This window comes from Oncorhynchus kisutch, unplaced genomic scaffold (genome assembly GCF_002021735.2).
Source record: "Oncorhynchus kisutch isolate 150728-3 unplaced genomic scaffold, Okis_V2 Okis02a-Okis13b_hom, whole genome shotgun sequence".
NCBI classification, from domain to species: Eukaryota; Metazoa; Chordata; class Actinopteri; order Salmoniformes; family Salmonidae; genus Oncorhynchus; species Oncorhynchus kisutch.
The window spans coordinates 10,695,490-10,717,989 of NW_022261979.1; the positions used below are offsets into that span (position 1 = coordinate 10,695,490).

General features: G+C 46.4%; 1 protein-coding gene across 1 annotated transcript in view; it reads left to right on the plus strand.

Moving 5' to 3' along the window:
• The window catches only part of LOC109885713 (lysophosphatidylcholine acyltransferase 1), a 31,626-nt gene that overhangs the window by 6,420 nt on the left and 2,706 nt on the right, over positions 1-22,500 (plus strand). The window contains exons 5-10 of the mRNA XM_031811824.1: positions 2,024-2,082; positions 4,841-4,875; positions 8,294-8,348; positions 17,606-17,688; positions 19,560-19,685; positions 21,674-21,827. Of these exons, the coding sequence (XP_031667684.1) occupies positions 2,024-2,082; positions 4,841-4,875; positions 8,294-8,348; positions 17,606-17,688; positions 19,560-19,685; positions 21,674-21,827 (512 nt within the window). The remainder of the gene's footprint in view (positions 1-2,023; positions 2,083-4,840; positions 4,876-8,293; positions 8,349-17,605; positions 17,689-19,559; positions 19,686-21,673; positions 21,828-22,500) is intronic.

The following is a 22,500-nucleotide window of genomic DNA, read 5'->3' on the forward strand; positions in this document are numbered from 1 at the left end:
AGTCCACATACTGCCTTGTCTCCTAGTCCACATACTGCCCTGTGTCTCCTATTTCACATACTGCCCTGTGTCTCCTAGCCCACATACTGCCCTGTGTCTCCTAGTCCACATACTGCCCTGTGTCTCCTAGTCCACATACTGCCCTGTGTCTCCTAGTCCACATACTGCCTTGTCTCCTAGTCCACATACTGCCCTGTGTCTCCTAGTCCACATACTGCCCTGTGTCTCCTATTTCACATACTGCCCTGTGTCTAAAACTTTGGAGAATTTGTTTGTCGTTTTAGTCTACATTTTTTTTCATCAAATAATGAACATTGACTTTTTAATCGTCCATCATCCCCTCATATAGCTGGACACATTGTTATTGTAGCAGACTGTAACCAATGACAGACGTGGTTTATCATACAGGCTACAAAGCCTTGGCTTCAGGTTAAAACTATTTCAAAGGCTAACTGCTCTTTCCTCCCCATCCTAACTTTAGGATGGGGGGGGGGGGTTTAAATAAGGGGAGTATCTCTTTCCTCCTCATCCTAACTTTAGGATGGGGGGGGGTTTAAATAAGGGGGAGTATCTCTTTCCTCCTCATCATAACTTTAGGATGGGGGGGGGTTTAAATAAGGGGAGTATCTCTTTCCTCCTCATCATAATTTTAGGATGGGGGGGTTTAAAAAAGGGGGAGTATGTCTTTCCTCCTCATCATAACTTTAGGATGGGGGGGGGTTTAAAAGGGGAGTATCTCTTTCCTCCTCATCATAACTTTAGGATGGGGGGGGTTTTAAAAGGGGAGTATCTCTTTCCTCCTCATCCTAACTTTAGGATGGGGGGGGGGGTTTAAAAGGGGGAGTATCTCTTTCCTCCTCATCATAACTTTAGGATGGGGGGGGTTTAAATAAGGGGAGTATCTCTTTCCTCCTCATCCTAACTTTAGGATGGGGGGGGGGTTTAAAAGGGGGAGTATCTCTTTCCTCCTCATCATAACTTTAGGATGGGGGGGGTTAAATAAGGGGAGTATCTCTTTCCTCCTCATCATAACTTTAGGATGGGGGGGGTTAAATAAGGGGAGTATCTCTTTCCTCCCCATCATAACTTTAGGATGGGGGGGGGTTATAAAAAGGGGAGTATCTGAGCTTTCCAATAACGTTGGTCATTATTACGGTTCTCCTGATATTCAGCTAAATGTAATAACTGCAGCCTCAACACAGATGAATGACAGAACACACACTGGTAAATAGAGCTTCTGATGTCATCAACAAGCGCTTCTATCTTTTTATGCTCCGACGTGGAAATCAGACCCGAGTAAACATGTGTTTCTAGTTGATGTTAGTTACTATTGAAGTGTCCCGGCAGCGAATCACTTCAAAAGACTCACGAGTGTCTGAACTGACCGCCCAGGAGCTGAGATCAGATTAATCACCACTGTCTAACTGACCTCCCAGGAGCTGAGATCAGATTAATCACCACTGTCTAACTGACCTCCCAGGAGCTGAGATCAGATTTATCACCACTGTCTAACTGACCGCCCAGGAGCTGAGATCAGATTAATCACCACTGTCTAACGGACCGCCCAGGAGCTGAGATCAGATTTATCACCACTGTCTAACTGACCTCCCAGGAGCTGAGATCAGATTTATCACCACTGTCTAACTGACCTCCCAGGAGCCGAGATCAGACCAATCACCACTGTCTAACTGAAAGATGTTCAGTTCTGTTCCAATCAGAGGATTCCATGACATATTCTGCACAGGACTGCATGTTTCTGATTGGACACACGGATGAAAAGGAGCTTCATGACTATATTTGAATGGACATTAATATATCAATAATTATAGTAATATATTCCATTTAGCGGATGCTTTGATCCGAAGCCACTTCCAGTCGTGCGGACGGACATTTTACATCTGGGTTAGCTACTGTCGCCGTGGGCCGAGGCCCTTGTATGCGGTCTAGAATATTCTAGTTTCTTAGTTTTAGGGGACTGTAGTCCAGTGTGTGTAATGGTGTTGATTTCTGTCTTGTCACACAGGAGCGTTCATTCCAGCGGTGCCAGTTCAGCCTGTTGTGATAAAATACCCCAATAAAATGGTAAGAAGCAAACAACACAACAAAGCCAAACACCTAGCAACACAATACAACACCTAGCAACACTATACAACACCTAGCAACACAATACAACACCTAGCAACACAATACAACACCTAGCAAAACAATACAACACCTAGCAACACTATACAACACCTAGCAACACAATACAACACCTAGCAACACAATACAACACCTAGCAACACAATACAACACCTAGCAACACAATACAACACCTAGCAACACAATACAACACCTAGCAACACAATACAACACCTAGCAACACAATACAACACCTAGCAACACTATACAACACCTAGCAACACAATACAACACCTAGCAACACAATACAACACCTAGCAACACAATACAACACCTAGCAACACAATGCAACACAATACAACACCTAGCAACACAATGCAACACAATACAACACCTAGCAACACAATATAACACCTAGCAACACAACATAACACCTAGCAATGTAATACAACACCTAGCAACACAATATAACACCTAGCAACACAATACAACACCTAGCAACACAATACAACACCTAGCAACACAATACAACACCTAGCAACACAATACAACACCTAGCAACACAATATAACACCTAGCAACACAACATAACACCTAGCAATGCAATACAACACCTAGCAACACAATATAACACCTAGCAACACAATACAACACCTAGCAATGCAATACAACATCTAGCAACACAATATAACACCTAGCAACACAATACAACACCTAGCAACACAATAAAACACCTAGCAACACAATAAAACACCTAGCAACACAATAAAACACCTAGCAACACAACATAACACCTAGCAACACAACAAACCAAACACCTAGCAACACAATATAACACCTAGCAACACAATATAACACCTAGCAACACAATACAACACCTAGCAACACAATACAACACCTAGCAACACAATACAACACCAGCAACACAATATAACACCTAGCAACACAACAAACCAAACACCTAGCAACACAATACAACACCTAGCAACACAACAAACCAAACACCTAGCAACACAATACAACACCTAGCAACACAATATAACACCTAGCAACACAACAAACCAAACACCTAGCAACACAATACAACACCTAGCAACACAATACAACACCTAGCATCGCAATACAACACCTAGCAACACAATATAACACCTAGCAACACAATATAACATCTAGCAACACAATATAACACCTAGCAACACAATACAACACAATACAACACCTAGCAACACAACAACACCTAGCAACACAATACAATATCTAGCAACACAATAACATCTAGCAACACAACAACACCTAGCAAAACAATACAACACCTAGCAACACAGCACAACACCTAGCAACACAACACCTAGCAATACAATACAACACCTAGCAACACAACACCTAGCAATACAATACAACACCTAGCAACACAATAGAACACCTAGCAACACAACACCTAGCAATACAACACAACACCTAGCAATACAATACAACACCTAGCAACACACTAGAACACAGCAGCAGCACAACACAACAGCCAGGCTGGTTGGTAAACACCCTCCCTGCTGAGAAGAGCATCAGCCCTGTCTGTCTGAATCTCTCTCTCTGTTACAGATATAACTGTGAGGACAGAGAACTGATTTAGTTGTTCTGTGATTTGTTGTGCGGTCTGTCTACGCTGTGTGATACCCCCCCCCCCCCCACCTTGAGCAGGGTTTCATGGGGACTTCCTGGAAAACCTCCTGGGGTTGACTTGATGTGCCCTTTACTGAGGTCTGATTGTGTTAGTGTTAGAGCTAGGGCTCTGTCTGTAAACAGCTGGGCTGAATGGGCTCTGGACACATGGAGGCATCCATCAGTGATGCCTGGGACCACACAGCACGCAGTCAGTCTCTCCTATAGCCCTGGGACCACACAGCACGCAGTCAGTCTCTCCTATAGCCCTGGGACCACACAGCAGGCAGTCAGTCTCTCCTATAGCCCTGGGACCACACAGCACGCAGTCAGTCTCTCCTATAGCCCTGGGACCACACAGCAGGCAGTCAGTCTCTCCTATAGCCCTGGGACCACACAGCAGGGAGTCAGTCTCTCCTATAGCCCTGGGACCACACGGCAGGGAGCCAGTATATCCTATAGCCCTGGGACCACACGGCAGGGAGCCAGTATCTCCTATAGCCCTGGTACCACACGGCAGGGAGCCAGTCTCTCCTATAGCCCTGGCACCACACGGCAGGGAGCCAGTATCTCCTATAGCCCTGGCACCACACGGCAGGGAGCCAGTATCTCCTATAGCCCTGGGACCACACGGCAGGGAGCCAGTATCTCCTATAGCCCTGGTACCACACGGCAGGGAGCCAGTCTCTCCTATAGCCCTGGTACCACACGGCAGGGAGCCAGTCTCTCCTATAGCCCTGGCACCACACGGCAGGGAGCCAGTATCTCCTATAGCCCTGGTACCACACGGCAGGGAGCCAGTCTCTCCTATAGCCCTGGTACCACACGGCAGGGAGTCAGTCTCTCCTATAGCCCTGGGACCACACAGCAAGTGGTCAAGACCACTAACTACCTGGTATCCAATTAAACCACAAACTACTCTATACCTGATAACTAAGCTCTTGTTGTTGTTGTTGTTGTTGTTGTTGTTGTTGTTGTTATGACCTTGTGTTTTTGTACTTCTTACCTGGATGAATAATGTTGTATCTTTAGTAAGTTCTGTGTCTCTCCTGTCCCATGCCAGGACACAATCACTTGGACGTGGCAGGGGCCTGGAGCGTGAGTACACTTTAATTACTCTACAAATGACTGATCCCTGAAGTACAGGTCGTTGCCAGGCATAGTAGCCTAGTGGTTAGAGAGTTGGAGTAGTAACCGGAAGGTTGTGAGTTCAAACCCCCGAGCTGACAAGGTACAAATCTGTCGTTCTGCCCCTGAACAGGCAGTTAACCCACTGTTCCTAGGCCGTGAAAATAAGAATTTGTTCTTAACTGACTTGCCTGGTTAAATAAAGGTTAAATAAAAAAAATAAAAAAAATAGTGGTGTCTCTCTACTGCCCTGGAAGGTCCAGTTTTCATACCTCTACTGGACTGGACTGAGAGGATATTAGTTCTACTGTATAATCTAGAAGGTCCAGTTTTCATACCACTACTGGACTGGACTGAGAGGATATTAGTTCTACTGTATAATCTAGAAGGTCCAGTTTTCATACCACTACTGGACTGGACTGAGAGGATATTAGTTCTACTGTATAATCTAGATGGTCAGTTTTCATACCTCGACTGGACTGGACTGAGAGGATATTAGTTCTACTGTATAATCTAGATGGTCCAGTTTTCATACCACTACTGGATTGGACTGAGAGGATATTAGTTCTACTGTATAATCTAGATGGTCCAGTTTTCATACCACTACTGGACTGGACTGAGAGGATATTAGTTCTACTGTATAATCTAGATGGTCAGTTTTCATACCTCGACTGGACTGGACTGAGATGATATTAGTTCTACTGTATAATCTAGAAGGTCCAGTTTTCATACCACTACTGGACTGGACTGAGAGGATATTAGTTCTACTGTATAATCTAGAAGGTCCAGTTTTCATACCACTACTGGATTGGACTGAGAGGATATTAGTTCTACTGTATAATCTAGAAGGTCCAGTTTTCATACCACTACTGGACTGGACTGAGAGGATATTAGTTCTACTGTATAATCTAGATGGTCAGTTTTCATACCACTACTGGACTGGACTGAGAGGATATTAGTTCTACTGTATAATCTAGATGGTCCAGTTAACTCAGAACACTGATGGCCAAAATACAGGAAACTGTGACTGAGAGAAAGCTGTCCTTGTCTCTGGATAAAACCACAGGCTGAATTGGGATGTGTTTTGTTCTACTTTCTAATGCATCATGGTAGTGATGTTGTTTTGGCTGTGTGCCCAGTCAGTCTACCACTACAGTAGAGACAATACTGTCTCTATGCTGTTAGCAGGTCACAGTCAGTCTACCACTACAGTAGAGACAATACTGTCTCTGTGCTGTTAGCAGGTCACAGTCAGTCTACCACTACAGTAGAGACAATACTGTCTCTGTGCTGTTAGCAGGTCACAGTCAGTCTACCACTACAGTAGAGACAATACTGTTTCTGTGCTGTTAGCAGGTCACAGTCAGCCCAGAACAGGAAACAGTGAACAGAGCTGTTAATCGTTCTCTTCCAGAACCTTCACATTACTTCCTCCTGTGACACTACTTGTCTGGCTGCTAGAATTCTCACTTTATTTGATTAGATTTTTTTTAAAGATTTTTTTAAGTAAAAGAACAAATTCTTATTTTCAAAGACGGCCTAGGAACAGGCTACCTACCGCCCCACTTCTCTGTCCACTACCATATAACCTGCTTTTAGACGGTTAAATCAAACACACACACATTTAAATGAATGTACAGTGCCTTGCGAAAGTATCCGGCCCCCTTGAACTTTGCGACCTTTTGCCACATTTCAGGCTTCAAACATAAAGATATAAAACTGTATTTTTTTGTGAAGAATCAACAACAAGTGGGACACAATCATGAAGTGGAACGACATTTATTGGATATTTCAAACTTTTTTAACAAATCAAAAACTGAAAAATTGGGTGTGCAAAATTATTCAGCCCCCTTAAGTTAATACTTTGTAGCGCCACCTTTTGCTGCAATTACAGCTGTAAGTCGCTTGGGGTATGTCTCTATCAGTTTTGCACATCGAGAGACTGACATTTTTTCCCATTCCTCCTTGCAAAACAGCTCGAGCTCAGTGAGGTTGGATGGAGAGCATTTGTGAACAGCAGTTTTCAGTTCTTTCCACAGATTCTCGATTGGATTCAGGTCTGGACTTTGACTTGGCCATTCTAACACCTGGATATGTTTATTTTTGAACCATTCCATTGTAGATTTTGCTTTATGTTTTGGATCATTGTCTTGTTGGAAGACAAATCTCCGTCCCAGTCTCAGGTCTTTTACAGACTCCATCAGGTTTTCTTCCAGAATGGTCCTGTATTTGGCTCCATCCATCTTCCCATCAATTTTAACCATCTTCCCTGTCCCTGCTGAAGAAAAGCAGGCCCAAACCATGATGCTGTCACCACCATGTTTGACAGTGGGGATGGTGTGTTCAGGGTGATGAGCTGTGTTGCTTTTACGACACACATAACGTTTTGCATTGTTGCCAAAAAGTTCAATTTTGGTTTCATCTGACCAGAGCACCTTCTTCCACATGTTTGGTGTGTCTCCCAGGTGGCTTGTGGCAAACTTTAAACGACACTTTTTATGGATAGCTTTAAGAAATGGCTTTCTTCTTGCCACTCTTCCATAAAGGCCAGATTTGTGCAATATACAACTGATTGTTGTCCTATGGGCAGAGTCTCCCACCTCAGCTGTAGATCTCTGCAGTTCATCCAGAGTGATCATGGGCCTCTTGGCTGCATCTCTGATCAGTCTTTTCCTTGTATGAGCTGAAAGTTTAGAGGGACGGCCAGGTCTTGGTAGATTTGCAGTGGTCTGATACTCCTTCCATTTCAATATTATCGCTTGCACAGTGCTCCTTGGGATGTTTAAAGCTTGGGAAATCTTTTTGTATCCAAATCCGGCTTTAAACTTCTTCACAACAGTATCTCGGACCTGCCTGGTGTGTTCCTTGTTCTTCATGATGCTCTCTGCGCTTTTAACAGACCTCTGAGACTATCACAGTGCAGGTGCATTTGTACGGAGACTTGATTACACACATGTGGATTGTATTTATCATCATTAGTCATTTAGGTCAACATTCGATCATTCAGAGATCCTCACTGAACTTCTGGAGAGAGTTTGCTGCACTGAAAGTAAAGGGGCTGATTAATTTTGCACGCCCAATTTTTCAGTTTTTGATTTGTTAAAAAAGTTTGAAATATCCAATAAATGTCGTTCCACTTCATGATTGTGTCCCACTTGTTGTTGATTCTTCACAAAAAAATACAGTTTTATATCTTTATGTTTGAAGCCTGAAATGTGGCAAAAGGTCGCAAAGTTCAAGGGGGCCGAATACTTTCGCAAGGCACTGTATACACTTATACACTCTGTGTGATCTGACTGTTTTGGTGTTCGCTATGACTTGATGATATCGATGTCCTGCACTGTAAACCAACTGTCTTGATGTGACAATGTTTTTTATTTTATTGCAGGGTTAAGATCCTGTGGCTCACACTGTGCCAGCTGCACAATGAGTTCATCATTGAGGTGAGTGCAGGCCTCACACTGTGCCAGCTGCACAATGAGTTCATCATTGAGGTGAGTGCAGGCCTCACACTGTGCCAGCTGCACAATGAGTTCATCATTGAGGTGAGTGCAGGCCTCACACTGTGCCAGCTGCACAATGAGTTCATCATTGAGGTGAGTGCAGGCCTCACACTGTGCCAGCTGCACAATGAGTTCATCATTGAGGTGAGTGCAGGCCTCACACTGTGCCAGCTGCACAATGAGTTCATCATTGAGGTGAGTGCAGGCCTCACACTGTGCCAGCTGCACAATGAGTTCATCATTGAGGTGAGTGCAGGCCTCACACTGTGCCAGCTGCACAATGAGTTCATCATTGAGGTGAGTGCAGGCCTCACACTGTGCCAGCTGCACAATGAGTTCATCATTGAGGTGAGTGCAGGCCTCACACTGTGCCAGCTGCACAATGAGTTCATCATTGAGGTGAGTGCAGGCCTCACACTGTGCCAGCTGCACAATGAGTTCATCATTGAGGTGAGTGCAGGCCTCACACTGTGCCAGCTGCACAATGAGTTCATCATTGAGGTGAGTGCAGGCCTCACACTGTGCCAGCTGCACAATGAGTTCATCATTGAGGTGAGTGCAGGCCTCACACTGTGCCAGCTGCACAATGAGTTCATCATTGAGGTGAGTGCAGGCCTCACACTGTGCCAGCTGCACAATGAGTTCATCATTGAGGTGAGTGCAGGCCTCACACTGTGCCAGCTGCACAATGAGTTCATCATTGAGGTGAGTGCAGGCCTCACACTGTGCCAGCTGCACAATGAGTTCATCATTGAGGTGAGTGCAGGCCTCACACTGTGCCAGCTGCACAATGAGTTCATCATTGAGGTGAGTGCAGGCCTCACACTGTGCCAGCTGCACAATGAGTTCATCATTGAGGTGAGTGCAGGCCTCACACTGTGCCAGCTGCACAATGAGTTCATCATTGAGGTGAGTGCAGGCCTCACACTGTGCCAGCTGCACAATGAGTTCATCATTGAGGTGAGTGCAGGCCTCACACTGTGCCAGCTGCACAATGAGTTCATCATTGAGGTGAGTGCAGGCCTCACACTGTGCCAGCTGCACAATGAGTTCATCATTGAGGTGAGTGCAGGCCTCACACTGTGCCAGCTGCACAATGAGTTCATCATTGAGGTGAGTGCAGGCCTCACACTGTGCCAGCTGCACAATGAGTTCATCATTGAGGTGAGTGCAGGCCTCACACTGTGCCAGCTGCACAATGAGTTCATCATTGAGGTGAGTGCAGGCCTCACACTGTGCCAGCTGCACAATGAGTTCATCATTGAGGTGAGTGCAGGCCTCACACTGTGCCAGCTGCACAATGAGTTCATCATTGAGGTGAGTGCAGGCCTCACACTGTGCCAGCTGCACAATGAGTTCATCATTGAGGTGAGTGCAGGCCTCACACTGTGCCAGCTGCACAATGAGTTCATCATTGAGGTGAGTGCAGGCCTCACACTGTGCCAGCTGCACAATGAGTTCATCATTGAGGTGAGTGCAGGCCTCACACTGTGCCAGCTGCACAATGAGTTCATCATTGAGGTGAGTGCAGGCCTCACACTGTGCCAGCTGCACAATGAGTTCATCATTGAGGTGAGTGCAGGCCTCACACTGTGCCAGCTGCACAATGAGTTCATCATTGAGGTGAGTGCAGGCCTCACACTGTGCCAGCTGCACAATGAGTTCATCATTGAGGTGAGTGCAGGCCTCACACTGTGCCAGCTGCACAATGAGTTCATCATTGAGGTGAGTGCAGGCCTCACACTGTGCCAGCTGCACAATGAGTTCATCATTGAGGTGAGTGCAGGCCTCACACTGTGCCAGCTGCACAATGAGTTCATCATTGAGGTGAGTGCAGGCCTCACACTGTGCCAGCTGCACAATGAGTTCATCATTGAGGTGAGTGCAGGCCTCACACTGTGCCAGCTGCACAATGAGTTCATCATTGAGGTGAGTGCAGGCCTCACACTGTGCCAGCTGCACAATGAGTTCATCATTGAGGTGAGTGCAGCCCTCACACTGTGCCAGCTGCACAATGAGTTCATCATTGAGGTGAGTGCAGGCCTCACACTGTGCCAGCTGCACAATGAGTTCATCATTGAGGTGAGTGCAGGCCTCACACTGTGCCAGCTGCACAATGAGTTCATCATTGAGGTGAGTGCAGGCCTCACACTGTGCCAGCTGCACAATGAGTTCATCATTGAGGTGAGTGCAGGCCTCACACTGTGCCAGCTGCACAATGAGTTCATCATTGAGGTGAGTGCAGGCCTCACACTGTGCCAGCTGCACAATGAGTTCATCATTGAGGTGAGTGCAGGCCTCACACTGTGCCAGCTGCACAATGAGTTCATCATTGAGGTGAGTGCAGGCCTCACACTGTGCCAGCTGCACAATGAGTTCATCATTGAGGTGAGTGCAGGCCTCACACTGTGCCAGCTGCACAATGAGTTCATCATTGAGGTGAGTGCAGGCCTCACACTGTGCCAGCTGCACAATGAGTTCATCATTGAGGTGAGTGCAGGCCTCACACTGTGCCAGCTGCACAATGAGTTCATCATTGAGGTGAGTGCAGGCCTCACACTGTGCCAGCTGCACAATGAGTTCATCATTGAGGTGAGTGCAGGCCTCACACTGTGCCAGCTGCACAATGAGTTCATCATTGAGGTGAGTGCAGGCCTCACACTGTGCCAGCTGCACAATGAGTTCATCATTGAGGTGAGTGCAGGCCTCACACTGTGCCAGCTGCACAATGAGTTCATCATTGAGGTGAGTGCAGGCCTCACACTGTGCCAGCTGCACAATGAGTTCATCATTGAGGTGAGTGCAGGCCTCACACTGTGCCAGCTGCACAATGAGATCATCATTGAGGTGAGTGCAGGCCTCACACTGTGCCAGCTGCACAATGAGATCATCATTGAGGTGAGTGCAGGCCTCACACTGTGCCAGCTGCACAATGAGTTCATCATTGAGGTGAGTGCAGGCCTCACACTGTGCCAGCTGCACAATGAGTTCATCATTGAGGTGAGTGCAGGCCTCACACTGTGCCAGCTGCACAATGAGTTCATCATTGAGGTGAGTGCAGGCCTCACACTGTGCCAGCTGCACAATGAGTTCATCATTGAGGTGAGTGCAGGCCTCACACTGTGCCAGCTGCACAATGAGTTCATCATTGAGGTGAGTGCAGGCCTCACACTGTGCCAGCTGCACAATGAGTTCATCATTGAGGTGAGTGCAGGCCTCACACTGTGCCAGCTGCACAATGAGTTCATCATTGAGGTGAGTGCAGGCCTCACACTGTGCCAGCTGCACAATGAGTTCATCATTGAGGTGAGTGCAGGCCTCACACTGTGCCAGCTGCACAATGAGTTCATCATTGAGGTGAGTGCAGGCCTCACACTGTGCCAGCTGCACAATGAGTTCATCATTGAGGTGAGTGCAGGCCTCACACTGTGCCAGCTGCACAATGAGTTCATCATTGAGGTGAGTGCAGGCCTCACACTGTGCCAGCTGCACAATGAGTTCATCATTGAGGTGAGTGCAGGCCTCACACTGTGCCAGCTGCACAATGAGATCATCATTGAGGTGAGTGCAGGCCTCACACTGTGCCAGCTGCACAATGAGTTCATCATTGAGGTGAGTGCAGGCCTCACACTGTGCCAGCTACACAATGAGTTCATCATTGAGGTGAGTGCAGGCCTCACACTGTGCCAGCTGCACAATGAGTTCATCATTGAGGTGAGTGCAGGCCTCACACTGTGCCAGCTGCACAATGAGTTCATCATTGAGGTGAGTGCAGGCCTCACACTGTGCCAGCTGCACAATGAGTTCATCATTGAGGTGAGTGCAGGCCTCACACTGTGCCAGCTGCACAATGAGTTCATCATTGAGGTGAGTGCAGGCCTCACAGGCGATGCTGGCGTGTTGCATCTACCACATATCAGGAATACTTGTTTTGATCAGAGAGATTTAAAAAACCACAGGTCATCATGGATCTACCTTTACCCGTTTACCCTGAATCCAGTCCGGGACCCGGGAAGGTCCTGTACCCGTATAACCTGTACCCAGTCCTGTACCCGTATACCCTGTACCCGTATACCCTGTACCCAGTCCTGTACCCGTATACCCTGTACCCGTATACCCTGTACCCAGTCCTGGACGGGTTCTGTACCCGTATAACCTGTACCCAGTCCTGTACCTGTATACCCTGTACCCGTATACCCTGAACCCAGTCCTGTACCCGTATACCCTGAACCCAGTCCTGTACCCGTATACCCTGAACCCAGTCCTGTACCTGTATACCCTGAACCCAGTCCTGTACCTGTATGCCCTGAACCCAGTCCTGTACCCGTTTACCCTGAACCCAGTCCTGTACCTGTATACCCTGGACCCAGTCCTGTACCTGTATACCCTGAGCCCAGTCCAGTACCTGTATACCCTGAGCCCAGTCCAGTACCTGTATACCCTGAGCCCAGTCCAGTACCCGTATACCCTGAACCCAGTCCTGTACCCATATACCCTGTACCCAGTCCTGTACCCGTATACCCTGTACCCAGTCCTGGACACCTTGTACCCAGTCCTGTACCCGTATACCCTGAACCCAGTCCTGTACCTGTATACCCTGAACCCAGTCCTGTACCTGTATACCCTGTACCCGTATACCCTGAGCCCAGTCCAGTACCTGTATACCCTGAGCCCAGTCCAGTACCTGTATACCCTGAGCCCAGTCCAGTACCTGTATACCCTGTACCCAGTCCTGTACCTGTATACCCTGTACCCAGTCCTGTACCTGTATACCCTGTACCCAGTCCTGTACCTGTATACCCTGTACCCGTATACCCTGAACCCAGTCCTGTACCTATATACCCTGTGCCCGTATACCCTGAACCCAGTCCGGGACCCGGGCAAGTCCTGTACCCGTATACCCTGTACCCAGTCCGGGACCCGGGAAGGTCCTGTACCCGTATACCCTGAACCCAGTCCTGTACCTGTATACCCTGAACCCAGTCCTGTACCCGTATACCCTGAACCCAGTCCTGTACCTGTATGGTTAGAGCGTTGGACTAGTAACCGGAAGGTTGCAAGTTCAAACCCCCGAGCTGACAAGGTACAAATCTGTCGTTCTGCCCCTGAACAGGCAGTTAACCCACTGTTCCTAGGCCATCATTGAAAATAAGAATTTGTTCTTAACTGACTTGCCTGGTTAAATAAAGGTAAAATAAAAATTTAAAAAAATAAAAAATGAAGGGGTGTCCTCATACTGCTGTATATATAGTGGATGAAGGGGTGTCCTCATACTGCTGTATATATAGTGGATGAAGGGGTGTCCTCATACTGCTGTATATATAGTGGATGAAGGGGTGTCCTCATACTGCTGTATATATAGTGGATGAAGGGGTGTACTCATACTGCTGTATATATAGTGGATGAAGGGGTGTCCTGTATATATAGTGGATGAAGGGGTGTCCTCATACTGCTGTATATATAGTGGATGAAGGGGTGTCCTCATACTGCTGTATATATAGTGGATGAAGGGGTGTCCTCATACTGCTGTATATATAGTAGATGAAGGGGTGTCCTCATACTGCTGTATATATAGTGGATGAAGGGGTGTCCTCATACTGCTGTATATATAGTGGATGAAGGGGTGTCCTCATACTGCTGTATATATAGTGGATGAAGGGGTGTACTCATACTGCTGTATATATAGTGGATGAAGGGGTGTCCTGTATATATAGTGGATGAAGGGGTGTCCTCATACTGCTGTATATATAGTGGATGAAGGGGTGTCCTCATACTGCTGTATATATAGTGGATGAAGGGGTGTCCACATACTGCTGTATATATAGTAGATGAAGGGGTGTCCTCATACTGCTGTATATATAGTGGATGAAGGGGTGTCCACATACTGCTGTATATATAGTAGATGAAGGGGTGTCCACATACTGCTGTATATATAGTGGATGAAGGGGTGTCCTCATACTGCTGTATATATAGTGGATGAAGGGGTGTCCTCATACTGCTGTATATATAGTAGATGAAGGGGTGTCCTCATACTGCTGTATATATAGTGGATGAAGGGGTGTCCTCATACTGCTGTATATATAGTAGATGAAGGGGTGTCCTCATACTGCTGTATATATAGTGGATGAAGGGGTGTCCACATACTGCTGTATATATAGTGGATGAAGGGGTGTCCTCATACTGCTGTATATATAGTGGATGAAGGGGTGTCCTGTATATATAGTGGATGAAGGGGTGTCCTGTATATATAGTGGATGAAGGGGTGTCCTGTATATATAGTGGATGAAGGGGTGTCCTGTATATATAGTGGATGAAGGGGTGTCCTGTATATATAGTGGATGAAGGGGTGTCCTGTATATATAGTGGATGAAGGGGTGTCCTGTATATATAGTGGATGAAGGGGTGTCCTGTATATATAGTGGATGAAGGGGTGTCCTGTATATATAGTGGATGAAGGGGTGTCCTCATACTGCTGTATATATAGTGGATGAAGGGGTGTCCACATACTGCTGTATATATAGTGGATGAAGGGGTGTCCTCATACTGCTGTATATATAGTGGATGAAGGGGTGTCCTGTATATATAGTGTATGAAGGGGTGTCCTGTATATATAGTGTATGAAGGGGTGTCCTCATACTGCTGTATATATAGTGGATGAAGGGGTGTCCTGTATATATAGTGTATGAAGGGGTGTCCTCATACTGCTATATATATAGTGGATGAAGGGGTGTCCTGTATATATAGTGTATGAAGGGGTGTCCTGTATATATAGTGTATGAAGGGGTGTCCTCATACTGCTGTATATATAGTGGATGAAGGGGTGTCCTCATACTGCTGTATATATAGTGGATGAAGGGGTGTCCTCATACTGCTGTATATATAGTGGATGAAGGGGTGTCCACATACTGCTGTATATATAGTGGATGAAGGGGTGTCCTGTATATATAGTGGATGAAGGGGTGTCCTCATACTGCTGTATATATAGTGGATGAAGGGGTGTCCTCATACTGCTGTATATATAGTGGATGAAGGGGTGTCCGGTATATATAGTGGATGAAGGGGTGTCCTGTATATATAGTGGATGAAGGGGTGTCCTCATACTGCTGTATATATAGTGGATGAAGGGGTGTCCTCATACTGCTGTATATATAGTGGATGAAGGGGTGTCCTGTATATATAGTGTATGAAGGGGTGTCCTGTATATATAGTGTATGAAGGGGTGTCCACATACTGCTGTATATATAGTGTATGAAGGGGTGTCCTGTATATATAGTGTATGAAGGGGTGTCCTGTATATATAGTGGATGAAGGGGTGTCCTGTATATATAGTGGATGAAGGGGTGTCCTGTATATATAGTGGATGAAGGGGTGTCCTGTATATATAGTGTATGAAGGGGTATCTTGTATATATAGTGGTCCCTGCTCTGTCCCTTGCTCCCTAGTTCCACTGGTCTGTCCCTTGCCCTAGTTCCACTGCTCTGTCCCTTGCTCCCTAGTTCCACTGGTCTGTCCCTTGTCCTAGTTCCAATGCTCTGTCCCTAGTTCCACTGGTCTGTCCCTTGTCCTAGTTCCAATGCTCTGTCCCTAGTTCCACTGCTCTGTCCCTTGTCCTAGTTCCACTACTCTGTCCCTTGCCCTAGTTCCACTACTCTGTCCCTTGCCCTAGTTCCACTACTCTGTCCCTTGCCCTAGTTCCACTGCTCTGTCCCTTGTTCCACTGCTCTGTCCCTTGTCCTAGTTCCACTGCTCTGTCCCTTGTTCCACTACTCTGTCCCTTGCCCTAGTTCCACTACTCTGTCCCTTGCCCTTGTTCCACTGCTCTGTCCCTTGTTCCACTGCTCTGTCCCTTGTCCTAGTTCCACTGCTCTGTCCCTTGCCCTAGTTCCACTACTCTGTCCCTTGTTCCACTGGTCTGTCCCTTGTCCTAGTTCCACTGCTCTGTCCCTTGTTCCACTGCTCTGTCCCTTGTCCTAGTTCCACTGCTCTGTCCCTTGTTCCACTACTCTGTCCCTTGTTCCACTGCTCTGTCCCTTGTCCTAGTTCCACTGCTCTGTCCCTTGCCCTAGTTCCACTGCTCTGTCCTTTGCCCTAGTTCCACTGCTCTGTCCCTTGCCCTAGTTCCACTGCTCTGTCCTTTGCCCTAGTTCCACTGCTCTGTCCCTTGTCCTAGTTCCACTGCTCTGTCCCTAGTTCCACTACTCTGTCCCTTGCCCTAGTTCCACTGCTCTGTCCTTTGCCCTAGTTCCACTGCTCTGTCCCTTGTCCTGGTTCCACTGCTCTGTCCCTAGTTCCACTACTCTGTCCCTTGTCCTAGTTCCACTGCTCTGTCCCTAGTTCCACTGCTCTGTCCCTTGCCCTAGTTCCACTGCTCTGTCCTTTGCCCTAGTTCCACTACTCTGTCCTTTGCCCTAGTTCCACTGCTCTGTCCCTTGCCCTAGTTCCACTGCTCTGTCCCTTGCCCTAGTTCCACTGCTCTGTCCCTTGCCCTAGTTCCACTGCTCTGTCCCTTGCCCTAGTTCCACTACTCTGTCCCTTGCCCTAGTTCCACTGCTCTGTCCCTTGCCATAGTTCCACTGCTCTGTCCCTTGCCCTAGTTCCACTACTCTGTCCCTTGTCCTAGTTCCACTGCTCTGTCCTTTGCCCTAGTTCCACTACTCTGTCCCTTGTCCTAGTTCCACTGCTCTGTCCCTTGTCCTAGTTCCACTGCTCTGTCCCTTGCCCTAGTTCCACTACTCTGTCCCTTGCCCTAGTTCCACTACTCTGTCCCTAGTTCCACTGCTCTGTCCCTTGCCCTAGTTCCACTGCTCTGTCCCTAGTTCCACTGCTCTGTCCCTTGCCCTAGTTCCACTGCTCTGTCCCTAGTTCCACTACTCTGTCCTTTGCCCTAGTTCCACTACTCTGTCCCTTTTCTCTTAGCCCAGTTAGAGGACCTCAGCCCATGTTACCTTTGCCTTTCTGAAGATACTTTGAGACTGACAGCAGAAACACCTGTTGTTGGTCCCGACAGACAGGCTTCACTTTGCTGTACCAATGGACTGTAGTTACAGTATGTCTAGAAGAGTGTTAGGGAGAGTGTTATCTCTCTCTTCCCTTTTAGAACCCATATCATCTCAGTTGTTATTGCTTTAGCCGTTTCCCACTTGACTTCCCATAGAGGAGTGACATCCCTGGGTTCGGTCTTCTTCTTCTCTCCTCAGTTCCTTCCTGTCTACACTCCATCAGAAGAGGAGAAGAACAACCCGGCACTGTTTGCTCACAACGTCAGGCGCCTGATGGCCAAGTGAGTCCTGAGACACACAGACACACACACACACTTGGCCTCTCATAGGCCTTCACGGGGCCTGCCAGATGCCTCAGCCCTCAGGCTGCCGTGCTTAGAAACACCAGCCCAGAGACTGTAGGATACTAAAGTATGTTAGTCTATTGTGTGTGGCTCGTGTACATTTCAGTTCAACAGCTTCTAGTTTGTTGATTCTAGATGGCCTCATCACAGACTACTGGTTAACTCTCTCCTCATGCTCTAGTCTGTCTACTGTTCCTCAGGGCTCTAGATGGCCCCATCACAGACTACTGGTTAACTCTCTCCTCATGCTCTAGTCTGTCTACTGTTCCTCAGGGCTCTAGATGGCCCCATCACAGACTACTGGTTAACTCTCTCCTCATGCTCTAGTCTAACTGTCTACTGTTCCTCAGGGCTCTAGATGGCCCCATCACAGACTACTGGTTAACTCTCTCCTCATGCTCTAGTCTGTCTACTGTTCCTCAGGGCTCTAGATGGCCCCATCACAGACTACAGGTTAACTCTCTCCTCATGCTCTAGTCTAACTGTCTACTGTTCCTCAGGGCTCTAGATGGCCCCATCACAGACTACAGGTTAACTCTTTCCTCATGCTCTAGTCTAACTGTCTACTGTTCCTCAGGGCTCTAGATGGCCCCATCACAGACTACTGGTTAACTCTCTCCTCATGCTCTAGTCTAACTGTCTACTGTTCCTCAGGGCTCTAGATGGCCCCATCACAGACTACTGGTTAACTCTCTCCTCATGCTCTAGTCTGGTTAACCCTCTCCTCATGCTCTAGTCTAACTGTCCACTGTTCCTCAGGGCTCTAGATGGCCCCATCACAGACTAATGGTTAACTCTCTCCTCATGCTCTAGTCTAACTGTCTACTGTTCCTCAGGGCTCTAGAGGGCCCCATCACAGACTACTGGTTAACTCTCTCCTCATGCTCTAGTCTAACTGTCTACTGTTCCTCAGGGCTCTAGATGGCCCCATCACAGACTACTAGTTAACTCTCTCCTCATGCTCTAGTCTAACTGTCTACTGTTCCTCAGGGCTCTAGATGGCCCCATCACAGACTACAGGTTAACTCTCTCCTCATGCTCTAGTCTAACTGTCCACTGTTCCTCAGGGCTCTAGATGGCCCCATCACAGACTACAGGTTAACTCTCTCCTCATGCTCTAGTCTGTCTACTGTTCCTCAGGGCTCTAGATGGCCCCATCACAGACTACAGGTTAACTCTCTCCTCATGCTCTAGTCTGTCTACTGTTCCTCAGGGCTCTAGATGGCCCCATCACAGACTACTGGTTAACTCTCTCCTCATGCTCTAGTCTAACTGTCTACTGTTCCTCAGGGCTCTAGATGGCCCCATCACAGACTACTGGTTAACTCTCTCCTCATGCTCTAGTCTAACTGTCTACTGTTCCTCAGGGCTCTAGATGGCCCCATCACAGACTACAGGTTAACTCTCTCCTCATGCTCTAGTCTAACTGTCTACTGTTCCTCAGGGCTCTAGATGGCCCCATCACAGACTACTGGTTAACTCTCTCCTCATGCTCTAGTCTAACTGTCTACTGTTCCTCAGGGCTCTAGATGGCCCCATCACAGACTACTGGTTAACTCTCTCCTCATGCTCTAGTCTAACTGTCTACTGTTCCTCAGGGCTCTAGAGGGCCCCATCACCCCTCGACTCAGCTGATTGTTTGACTAGTTGAATCAGTTGTGTGTAAATGTTGGAACAGATGAAATGTATGAAACAGCTGAGGGTCACGAGGACCGCTTCTGAAAACACTGGACTACTGGTTAGAGGCCTGTATATCAGACCTTATCCTAGTTTACACTCTGTTTTAAGTCTCTATCCTTCCTCTCCAGGGCCCTGGACATCCCCATTACTGACTACTCGTTTGAAGACTGTCAACTGGCCATGGCTGAGGGTCAACTCAGACTCCCTGTTGACACCTGCCTGTTGGAGTTCGCCAAGCTGGTCCGGAGACTGGGGTGAGGTTGAACCTCAGAATGTAGAGAGGGTCACGATGTAATGTAGAGACTGTATTAATGTTACCTGGTCAGGTTGAACCCCAGAATGTAGAGACTGTATTAATGTTACCTGGTCAGGTTGAACCCCAGAATGTAGAGACTGTATTAATGTGTTGATGTTACCTGGTCAGGTTGAACCCCAGAATGTAGAGACTGTATTAATGTTACCTGGTCAGGTTGAACCCCAGAATGTAGAGACTGTATTAATGTTACCTGGTCAGGTTGAACCCCAGAATGTAGAGACTGTATTAATGTGTTGATGTTACCTGGTCAGGTTGAACCCCAGAATGTAGAGACTGTATTAATGTTACCTGGTCAGGTTGAACCCCAGAATGTAGAGACTGTGTATTAATGTTACCTGGTCAGGTTGAACCCCAGAATGTAGAGACTGTATTAATGTTACCTGGTCAGGTTGAACCCCAGAATGTAGAGACTGTATTGATGTTACCTGGTCAGGTTGAACCCCAGAATGTAGAGACTGTATTAATGTTACCTGGTCAGGTTGAACCCCATAATGTAGAGACTGTATTAATGTGTTAATGTTACCTGGTCAGGTTGAACCCCAGAATGTAGAGACTGTGTATTAATGTATTAAGGTTACCTGGTCAGGTTGAAGCCCCAGAACGTGGAGACTGTATTGATGTTACCTGGTCAGGTTGAACCCCATAATGTAGAGACTGTATTAATGTTACCTGGTCAGGTTGAACCCCAGAATGTAGAGACTGTGTATTAATGTATTAATGTTACCTGGTCAGGTTGAACCCCAGAATGTAGAGACTGTATTAATGTTACCTGGTCAGGTTGAACCCCAGAACGTGGAGACTCTATTGATGTTACCTGGTCAGGTTGAACCCCAGAATGTAGAGACTGTGTATTAATGTGTTGATGTTACCTGGCCAGGTTGAACCCCAGAATGTAGAGACTGTGTATTGATGTTACCTGGTCAGGTTGAACCCCAGAACGTGGAGACTGTATTGATGTTACCTGGTCATGTTGAACCCCAGAATGTAGAGACTGTATTAATGTTACCTGGTCAGGTTGAACCCCATAATGTAGAGACTGTATTAATGTGTTAATGTTACCTGGTCAGGTTGAACCCCAGAATGTAGAGACTGTGTATTAATGTATTAAGGTTACCTGGTCAGGTTGAAGCCCCAGAACGTGGAGACTGTATTGATGTTACCTGGTCAGGTTGAACCCCATAATGTAGAGACTGTATTAATGTTACCTGGTCAGGTTGAACCCCAGAATGTAGAGACTGTGTATTAATGTATTAATGTTACCTGGTCAGGTTGAACCCCAGAATGTAGAGACTGTATTAATGTTACCTGGTCAGGTTGAACCCCAGAACGTGGAGACTCTATTGATGTTACCTGGTCAGGTTGAACCCCAGAATGTAGAGACTGTGTATTAATGTGTTGATGTTACCTGGCCAGGTTGAACCCCAGAATGTAGAGACTGTGTATTGATGTTACCTGGTCAGGTTGAACCCCAGAATGTAGAGACTGTGTATTAATGTATTAATGTTACCTGGTCAGGTTGAACCCCAGAATGTAGAGACTGTATTGATGTTACCTGGTCAGGTTGAACCCCAGAATGTAGAGACTGTATTGATGTTACCTGGTCAGGTTGAACCCCAGAACGTGGAGACTGTATTGATGTTACCTGGTCAGGTTGAACCCCAGAATGTAGAGACTGTATTGATGTTACCTGGTCAGGTTGAACCCCAGAACGTGGAGACTGTATTAATGTTACCTGGTCAGGTTGAACCCCAGAACGTGGAGACTGTATTAATGTTACCTGGTCAGGTTGAACCCCAGAACGTGGAGACTGTATTGATGTTACCTGGTCAGGTTGAACCCCAGAACGTGGAGACTGTATTAATGTTACCTGGTCAGGTTGAACCCCAGAATGTAGAGACTATTAATGTGTTGATGTTACCTGCTCAGGTTGAAGCCCCAGAACGTGGAGAAGGTACTGCAGGAGTTTGGGAACAGAGCCAGGAAGATGGAGGGAGAGAAGCTGGGTCTGGAAGCCTTTGCCCACTACCTTGATGTCCCTGTGTCAGACATGCTCAGAGACATCTTCTCCCTCTTCAACGAGGTAAGGAAACACACACTGAATATAATATCATCCCATTAGAAGCTTTGAAGGCCGAAGTTACAAGTTTCTCAACTTCCCAAAACTCGGAAAACAGAAATATATGTTCCATATATTGTGTATTTTAATATTGAAATAGAGTTCGATATTAGATTTTTATATTAAACTTAGATTTAGATATTATACACTATATTTAGATATAGATATTAGATATAGACATTAGATTTAGATATTAGATTTAGATATTAGATTTAGATATTAGATTTAGACATTAGATTTACATTTTTGATTTAGATATTCGATTTAGACATTAGATTTAGATATTAGATTTAAATATTCGATTTAGACATTAGATTTAGGTATTAGATTTAGACATAGATTTCAATATAAGATTTAGACATTAGATTTAGGTATTAGATTTAGACATAGATTTCAATATAAGATTTAGACATTAGATTTAGACATTAGATTTCAATATTAGATTTAGATATTATATACTAGATACAGATATTAGATATTGACATTAGATTTAGACTTTAGACATTAGATTTAGACATTAGACATTATATTTAGACATTAGATTCAGACTTTAGACATTCGATTTAGACTTTAGATTTAGACACTAGATTCAGCCTTTAGATTTAGACTTTAGACATTATATTTAGACATTAGATTT